Source organism: Ornithodoros turicata, chromosome 1 (genome assembly GCF_037126465.1).
Source record: "Ornithodoros turicata isolate Travis chromosome 1, ASM3712646v1, whole genome shotgun sequence".
NCBI lineage: Eukaryota > Metazoa > Arthropoda > Arachnida > Ixodida > Argasidae > Ornithodoros > Ornithodoros turicata.
Window position 1 is genome coordinate 172,859,915 of NC_088201.1, and position 9,349 is coordinate 172,869,263.

Below are 9,349 nucleotides of genomic sequence, written 5' to 3' on the forward strand. Positions count from 1 at the left end.
AAAGGACCCGGTGTTGGCCCAACTCTCCCATCACTTACTAGAAGGTCGTTCTGCTGGGGAAGACAAGCCGGAACTTCGTGTTTACTTACACTGTGAAAGTGAGCTGTCGATTTCTCACGGCTGTTTTACTGGTAATGCGTACGGTCATTCCACCGAAGTACCGCAAGAGTATCTTGGATGTGCTGCATGAAGGGCTTCTAGGACTCACCAAAATGAAGATGCTCGCTAAATCGTATGTTTGGTGGCGTGGATTGGACAACGACATCGCAGCCAAAGTCAAAAGTTGCGTATCTTGTGCCTCAACCGCAGATGACCTTCAACCAGTTCCCCTACACCGTTGGGAACGTCCAGAACATCCTTGGACGAGACTGCATGCCGATTTTGCGGAGTACGACAGGAAACAGTTCCTAGTGGTTATAGATGCTCACAGCAAGTGGCCGGAAGTTGTCCAAGTACGCCTTCAGACTATGAGCGATACCATGAAGGCCTTCCAGGAAATCTTCCTGCGGCAGGGTACCCCTGAGCAGTTGGTGACCGATAATGGGCTACAGTTCGCCAATACTGATTTCAAATCCTTCTTGGAGCTACGTGGAATCCATCTCATTCTCACACCACCCTATCACGCCAACGGACAAGTTCAACGGACAAGCTGAAAACTTCGTAAGGTCCCTGAAGCAAGCCTTACGTCGTGCTCAAGCTGGGAAGGAGGAGGACCCTGTTGGAACGTTTCTCGCGAAATACAGAGCTACCCCCCTTGTGTCGACCGGCAAGTCACCCTGCGAGCTGCTAAACAAGAGACTCTTCAGGATGACTCTAGACCTGGTCCGACCATTCCGGCGCCAAAGTGGCGACGTCGTCATGCCACTCACACAGAACAAGTCTACCAGGAATTTCCAAGCCATGGAAAAGGTCTCGGTAAAGGGTCCGACCCAAAAACATCACTGGATCATGGGCGTCGTCTTGGAACGCATAGGCAATGGTATATACGAGGTGGACGTGGAAGGTAAGAAGCGCCGTCGTGTTCACGCCGATCACTTGAAGAGAAGAATCTATTCGGACGATGTGCCAAATGCTGATGTCGAGAGCTTCAACCCGTTCTCCAACTGGTCGACTAGATCTCCCAGTGGGTCTTGCCTTCAGCTTTCGGCGCCACTGTGATAGCTGGAAGTCTAACGAATACCAACATTAGACCGTGTGTTCCAATTGGGGCAGTGTTTAATGTGCGACTGCCGCGGTTAGCTGGGAAACAGCTGATTGCCAGCTGAAGAATGCAGCACGTCACGCGGCTCGTTGTCCATCTTCCGTAACGTCGTCATCATCCACTACAGTTAAGGCTCAAGGCACAGACTAAAGGGCAACCTCCATGGAGCGAATGTACAGCGAAAAAGCTGCGAACTTCACTCAGCGTCGGACGCCCTGCGCGAGGCGTCAAAAATGTGAGCGTCCGCCGCCGATCTGCCCATGCCAGATATTTTCGCCCAGCGTCCGCGATTCCGGAAGCGTCAACTGCAGATGAACCAATCAAAGTGCTCTTCCGCTACGAATCTACGCCAGATCGCCTGCACGTGGTCGTCTGCTCTCGTGAATCATCGTCGTCATCCTCTTCTTGCAACTGGATGCTGTCGTCTGCTCGCTGTTTTGCCAACTGCATCGTTAGAACGTGAGGCATTCTCTGCCAAGAAACATGTTTTCTTTTCGCAGTAGTGAATATGCTTTTCGGTACGTTACTGGGCGCATCTTTTCAGACAGATGCTGGATTTAGTTGCAAAATTTGTGATATTAAATGCACGTTTTCGAGCAATTCATTTCACTAAGCTTTCACCTTATACCCTGGCAACAGTGACATCACAGCATGACTTCCCGACGCCGTCCGCTGGTTTTTCGCTCCATGAAGCTGGTGCCGGCGAACAACTGGCGGCGGAACGCGCGTGGCAGTCTGCCGCGCGAACTTCGTTGCAAAAATTTGCTCCATGGAGGTTGCCCTTATCTCGTGAAACGCGACGAAAAGTAACCTCGAGACGCAGTATGAGGGACAGACTTGCTAAAAAATCTTGCTAATTGGTGTAGTCAGTACAAATATTGATATTCACAGGTTTTCTGATCATCAACAAGTAAGAACGCTCAAGATGCTTCGACTGGTAGCTTTCATCGGTGTCTTCTGTTTTGTGGCAATAGCCCATGCTGAAGACGGCGACTGCAAGGGGGACTCCCTGAAGGAAGGGAAAGTATGTCAGCGACATGTTGCATGCCTCAGATCTTAGTGGCTTTTTAGCAAAAAGAAATTTTTCAAAATACTTCAGTTATTTTCATATCGTTTGTGTCTTTGTGCTACCTGGTCTGCTTCAGGACGATGAACTGACTTCAAATCACCCTCTCTAATTTAGAATATTGGTGAACCCAACGGATCTGAATTATATTATCTGAGGAAAACGACGCACGGTCGCGAGGAACGCTGTTTCTACGTGGCACCACCTAAAGGAACTCCCGGCAATTCTGTGCTTCCAACGTATGAGTGGGGGTTCGTGGATTGCTCTAACAAACAGAAGTGCCAGTGGTGAGTACCGAAGGCATACAAGTTATTATTAGTTGTCGCATGGTTAGTGAAAAAATTAAATAGGAAGAAGCTAATGTGCAGTACATTGCCGTTTCGATCTTTCAAGAGCAAAGTTTATGGGGATTCCCCAGCAACTGCTATACTTACGTCTCTCCTTAAGCACGCTGGGAATACAGTGTTGAACATACTGGGATTACCAGGATATTTGTTATTTCATTAAAATAACACAGCTGATCCGACGACGATCCAGTTCTCATTATTTATTTTACTCTATCACGTAGGATTACTCAGAATTATTTACGACTGCCACAGTATACGGCCATTATATTTCCTCCTTCTATTTCAACTAGGAAGACCACTGACAACAAGAACGTTGTGATATTTGTGATATATCAACACTGTTTTGATTGTGATATTTGGTTGCTTAGTCCACTAACACCTCTTCTGGCACCTGAAAACCACTCTTGAAGTGTGGAATGATAGTGTGCGATCCCTGGCTACTTAATGGCTGGATAACTTGTACATGCGAGGGAAACGTAAATACATGTACATTCTCACGTTGCTTCACAAAGCTTCACGTAGGATTCACAAATTCCAGAATCGCGAGCTGTTTGTGCGCTGTCGTCATTTTCCCTCGTTCCCTGGCTCCGGTTGTTCTCGATATCCAGTTCCTTCGCCAGCTCGCTTCTATGTATAGCACATTAACGGTCACCATCACTACATGTTTACTAAATATTCGGACCACAGAACATTCGCCCCTGTGTGTCGGGGTGTATCGGCATAAAATACGTTAGTGCATTTCCTCTCCGGTTACTGCAGTCTTCGATTTAATTGAGTTGCATTACGTTCGGAAAGGTTTATTGTGGTCACGAAGACAAAGAGTAAACACGACGACGAAATCACAATAAAAAGGAAAAGAGAGCCTGCCACTCAGGAACGACGAATAATAATTGCGCTGCTGGCATCCGTCGTTGGTGTATCTGTAGCCCTGTTCTCATTTGGTTTGTGATGTGGGGTAGCTCGGTTGTTTCTTGACATACCGTATCACCTATTAATAAACGTGGAAGTTAAGATGTAAACGTTAAGACTTTCACTTACGACTTCAGACGTTAGTGGAGACGTTTTCTAATGTGACGGTGTCCAGGCCTCAACACCTTTGCCCAGTTCACATGGTGCCCAATAGCCACTTTCGCATGGACCTATGTTAGCTTCGAATAATGTGAGCTAACATCGTCTACCAAACTGTAAGCATGTTACGCCATGACACGGACAACAACAAGAAACATCAGGTCTGATGCACCAGTAACCTTCAGGTCCACGTCTTTCAGAGTTTTAAGAACCAGTTGGTATGTATTATAGTGATGCTTCATTGCAAATCATTCAAATACAACTGTGTAAACAAATGAATGTACTGATCCTGCTCTAGTGCTCCTCGACTGCTACACGCTTCTTTCATCATCTTCAGCTGATTCTATTCTCGAGAACAAATGGAAAGAGGAAAAAAACGGATTAGTTTATTTCCTAGCATTTCTTACAAATCACATTTGACATTAATTTATCAGTTCAATTCCGAGGAGCCGAAACACTACACATGATGTGCGTAACTTATGTGAGCTTTTCTAGGTATGGTTTAGGGAGCATAGCAGCAAGAAGAAGCCTTTTGCATCTCTCGTTCGTTGTCAGTGTTGTTGTTAAACCTGAGCCTGTCTTTTTTTTCATAGGAGCAACCGATCTGTCGTCGTCTCATACAACTATATAAGATCACCACACTGCCTGTGTAGTAATACGGCGGAAATGAGACCACTCTTTGGAAATTATGATACCAGTTATCCTTCACTTGTCCTTCAAGCTGACTCTGTTTCCAATAATCTATAATTAATCATTTGAGAAATGAAATCGATGCCAAAGTCAAATGGCATTGAAAAATGTAGAATCGTAGTGCGATTGCTTGTTTCAAGTTTCCTAGGTGAGACAATTCACTGAGTGCAGACGTTAAAAAAACGAAAAAAAAAAGAAGAAAGCCAGTGATTTCTTTGAGTGAACATTTTCTGATGTAACTTTGCAAGTGTATCGCCTTTGCATTTTCACAACCGAACGAGGATAGATAGAACAGATAGAGAGAGAGGTAGGTAGAACAGATAGAGGTATTGCATGTGAAACTGTCTAAAACATCCGGAGTGTACTGACTGTATCACATTTGCCTTTGCAGGGTCAATTGGGAAGGAACAGTGGATGGCACAACGTACAACAATTTCAGTGAGTACTCCACACATGATAGAGTCAGTAAAAGGGAAAAAATAAAATCATTATCTCGTAATACTCTTTAGCGACAGTATGTGAGTATGTGACTTTATGCTTCTAAACTGGAGCCTTGTCTGCAGTAGTGAGGAAATAAAAGGAATGTCGTGGAAGGAAGAACGTGGAAAGTCATCATAGAAGATAACATGATCTGTCGGGCAGAGTGATCGTTGCGGAGTTGACGCACAGGAAGTTCGAAACTATAATTACGTCGTAACATCAAGTAACGGGTAAACACAAGAACTAAGTACTCAGCCGGATGTCTTTAATTTTAAGTTGGGCGGTGTATACTGCGACTGGCAAAATAGGTTTGATAGAGACACTACTCATTGTCGGAACGGTGAAAGTAGTAGTCACTTCGTGTACTGTTTGTACAAATAAGAGATGCAACGGAGAGTGCAGCACCAGTTTCGACCAAAGCAAGAGTCGCACGTCCGTCCAAATCATAATAGACATTTTTAGTACATCGTACTCAATGCCGATAGCGTACGTAACCTATAGCGTTGGTTGCTCTGCGCACTGCTCGAAGCTTTCTTGCAGTTATGAGCATTCGCAGAACCATCAATGCTATCCCCTACGTACGTAAAGGCGATAGCGTATCATGTACTAAAACTTTCTAATATTGCGGTGATAATGTTGCGGGCATAATGTGGTGGCGTTTCAGTCTCTCACAACATCACACCATTTGAACGACCACAAAGCATAGAACACTCTACGCACTGGAACCTATACTTTTTCTAAAAACTTTAATGCGTCCTCACTAAACAAGAAGAGTAGAAAGTTAATGATGAATGATGACATCATGAACTATTTCCTCACTGAACCTGAACTGATTTTTTTTATGAGAAAGCGCTTCACTCTTTTTTATTCTGTGTTAGTGCCGCGAAGCAACTGCGGCTATGAGGGCGTGCAGACGTTGACACAGAGGGGACAACAGGAAGGTATGAGACACACGGGGGTTGGTGTGTGTCCTGGACTGAGTATAGCGGAAAATCCGCCTAGGATAAGTTTGGGCTAACAAACTAAAGAGGGGCAAATACAACACGAGCCTTACAACACCGGGTTGCATAGTTCAGTTAAATAAGCCGTGACGACACTCGCCTAAATTGTCCTGGGGATATCCAGGAATAAGCTCAGGGAGCACAGCCGGTGACGATGTGCTGTAGTTCTTCTTAATGGGCTACTCATGCGATTGGTACCATGATTCGTATTATGGTGGTAAGAACCTAGCATCATTATGCAACTCCGTTTGTGTTGAAGCTGCCCCCTCCCCCCCCTCGCTTAATTGGCTATACTGCTCAGGTGGCTTCGAAATTAATCTCCAAAAGGTCTTCAAATGCGTTTGAGCTACTGTGCAAAATGCAATCAATTAGTGATTTTTTCGTTCTATTTCTTCTAACAGAAAATGAAACTGCTGTCATCAATGTGATTTATCATTATAAAAATGTCTGCTATCTAGCACTTCGGAGGGGTGAAGATGCGAAGGAATGTAAGTAATTTGTTTGTTGTTTCGTCTATGCAGTCGACCACACGGGATTCTCGTTCGCCGAGCTAGGGATAGCCGATACTAAACCGGTTGCTAAAGATGCATGGAATGAGCAAGCTACAAATCCCTTAGTGCAGCGAAGTCCGGCGCTTGCCTACGTGTAAACTGGTCCCGTTGCGATGTCCAATGGCAGAAGACGCATTTCAACTTCCCTATTAGCCGCTAAACCACGTAACACTTGCCGTGTCATTCCTATTTGTCTGTGGAGCGACATATAGGCTAAACCGCAATGGTTTCATGAGACCACCCTGGTGGCTGACAAACGACCAGTAAAACATTTAAACGCCAGCTTGACTGATCTGTAAGATGCCTTACTGTAGATATTTTCACATCCGCATTATATTGATGATATATTGATTATATGATGAATCGACGAAAACTGGCTGCGGTACATACGGGGTGATGATTATTATCATTTACACATTTCTCATAAATAAGTCACGAGAACAGCATAAATGTAGTTCTTGCTGTTGTGTTCTACGGCAAGGCGGACATCCTCTCGAAGATATTATGTAACTATGTAACTGTATTTACGGCTATGCCCCTCCATATTTTTAAAGTTTTAATGAACTGACTATGTGAAACTCAAGCGCCGAACTATGGAACTCATACACAGTGCGATTACCAAAGAAGTACCGTGGGATACACAGCAAGCTGACACAGTAATCAATTAATGCAATTCGTTAGATTCAGGTTTGTGTGCAGCTTGTGACAAGATATAAAAAAAGCTTTAGGAAGATCCATTCGTGGATCGTTTGGAAATGCGTTAGCATGAGCCTCTGGTTCCTTCTTGTGCTTCCGCCTTTCTGTTAAGCTTGTTTTCGTTCATTACTTGTTTTGCTTCCTGCTTTCTCCATTACTTCTTTTCCCTTCATTCCTTCTTTTGCTTCTTTTTTTCTTCCTTTTCTTCTTTTGATTTCTGTTTCTCCCTCTTCTTGCGTTTTGGAGTTCGTGTTAGCGTTCAGCATAAGGAGTTGTCGTAAGCCGTTTCGGTGCTGACGTATTTCCAAGGGATCCATGAATGGATCTTCGTAAAGTATTTTGTTTAAAGCGTTCCCCGACCCTAAGTAACGACCCCAAGGTGTGGTTTGTTAGACGGTGTTCACGTCCGTTCCACCAACAGTAGATAACTTTTCGGGACGGCAGAACGGACAAAGCAGAGACAATGCATGTCTAAGGAGAACGGGAAGCCTTTCCATCGCCTTCTTTGAAGTCCCATACCTTGATGACCCTCTCCTGACAAAGTATAACGCAGCCGATCATATGGTTTACAGTGGTTGTGGTTTGCCTTTGCGTAATCCCAGGCTGGAGCTACACAGTAACGATCTTGAGATCTGTGAGAAGGTGTACAACACAGGACTAAGCGTATCCGTGAACGTTGCTGAAAATTTCTCGAGGCGCAACGCCGATGTCATTCTTAGCGTATATGGCAACTCCGGCCTTTCGGTTTGCAGGACGTTCGGCTCCAGTAAAGCAGGAGAAGCCATTGGTTTGGATGGGCACGTCAAGATCCATCGTAGTCTCTGAGAGTCTCAAATGTGGTTCCCCGTTGTACTCGTTGTTTTCGTTTCGTTGTTCGCTGCTCCTGTGCTAGTGTATCCTTCCTTCTCGCTTCTTGCTCGTGTCCGCACACCAACACCGCCAGTTTTTCTTTGACGTGAGCCTCCTAAAGCCCACGCACTAATGCTTTTCCTGCTAAATTTTGTTCCTGTGACTGATATTGAATTAACCTTCGTCATTTTCGTTTTTTAACAGACTTTTTAAAATAGCATATACTGAAAGCAATAAAAACTTAAGAGCTCGGATAGTTTTATTGCTTATAGGATGAAGTGCCTGTGTAGGAACCAGTCCTGTTTTTAACTGTTTATAATTGTTACGGCTCGGAAAAAGGTATTGTAGAAGCTGCTATGCAAGCACTTATGCACCATATACTACGTAAATATGGATGCAGTGATTCTTATAAACACAGGGAACATATCCGTTATCGTAATGTAACATGCAATAATGAACCACGCCTCTGACACGGAATTCCCCTCATTTTTTATTGGTTCACCGACGCACAGTGTTCTCCAACAAGTAAAATGAGTTCCTGCGAAAGAACGATGAGCGTAGACGACCAAAAAAGCGAGCGCGAGGGCTCCGTTCTGGGCAGCTTTGAAAAATAACTTTCCACCTCAAAAGAGGGCGTCGCAGAACGAGAGGACGTCGTGATATATGCTACTCCACTGATGTAACCAGTGACGTACAGCGGCACAGCTCAAACATCTATAAGCAGCGTGTGAACTGCGAAACAAACAAGGCACGGAGCTTTCACTACGTCACGAGAGCATCGTGTGGCCGTCCGCGACTGCTTTCTCCGACAGTTCTTTTTTATAAACCCGATTTCACATCGATAACGCATCACAGAGCGAAAGCATTTTGCATCGTGACTCCTGGTGGACAGCTTGACAGCCGAGGCAGGATTTCGAGCGATGTCACCTCGTTGTTCATTTAAGGGGATGGTCCACTTCGTCTCGAACTATTCCAGCGAAATCCAAAGTGCAATGATTCGCATCTACGTGAACCTGCATTCCAAGTACGCGCAGAAAAGCGGGGAAAACAAGTACCGCGAATACTGAAACTCCTGTGGCAGTACCCACCATAGAATGATAACACCTCTTGCTGTTAAGATAACATTCACCACGCCTTGTATTTTGAGTATTTCAAAGTTCATTCCCAGGTTTATTTACTTTGTTGATGGTCCTTCCTTGACGACGACAACTCTTACTGGTGCAACGCGTATCACGCGTTTTTGACATCATATCAATGTTTTGCAGATCTTGATTTGTGGCAGTCCAGCGAAGGAAAGTGCACGAAACAATACTGGGACAAGGTTCGTTGCTGCAGGAAGGAATTCGAAACAGCACGGCAAGAATTAAAGAAAAAATTACGACACGTTACGGAATACCAAA

The 9,349-nt window shown here is 44.8% G+C and overlaps 1 protein-coding gene across 1 annotated transcript; it reads left to right on the plus strand.

The window, feature by feature from the left end:
* Positions 1-540: 540 nt before the first annotated feature.
* Positions 541-1,158, plus strand: LOC135390181 (uncharacterized). The gene has a single exon (XM_064620155.1). The coding sequence runs from the start codon at positions 541-543 to the stop codon at positions 1,156-1,158; it is 618 nt and encodes a 205-aa protein (XP_064476225.1).
* The last annotated feature ends 8,191 nt before the right edge of the window (positions 1,159-9,349 follow it).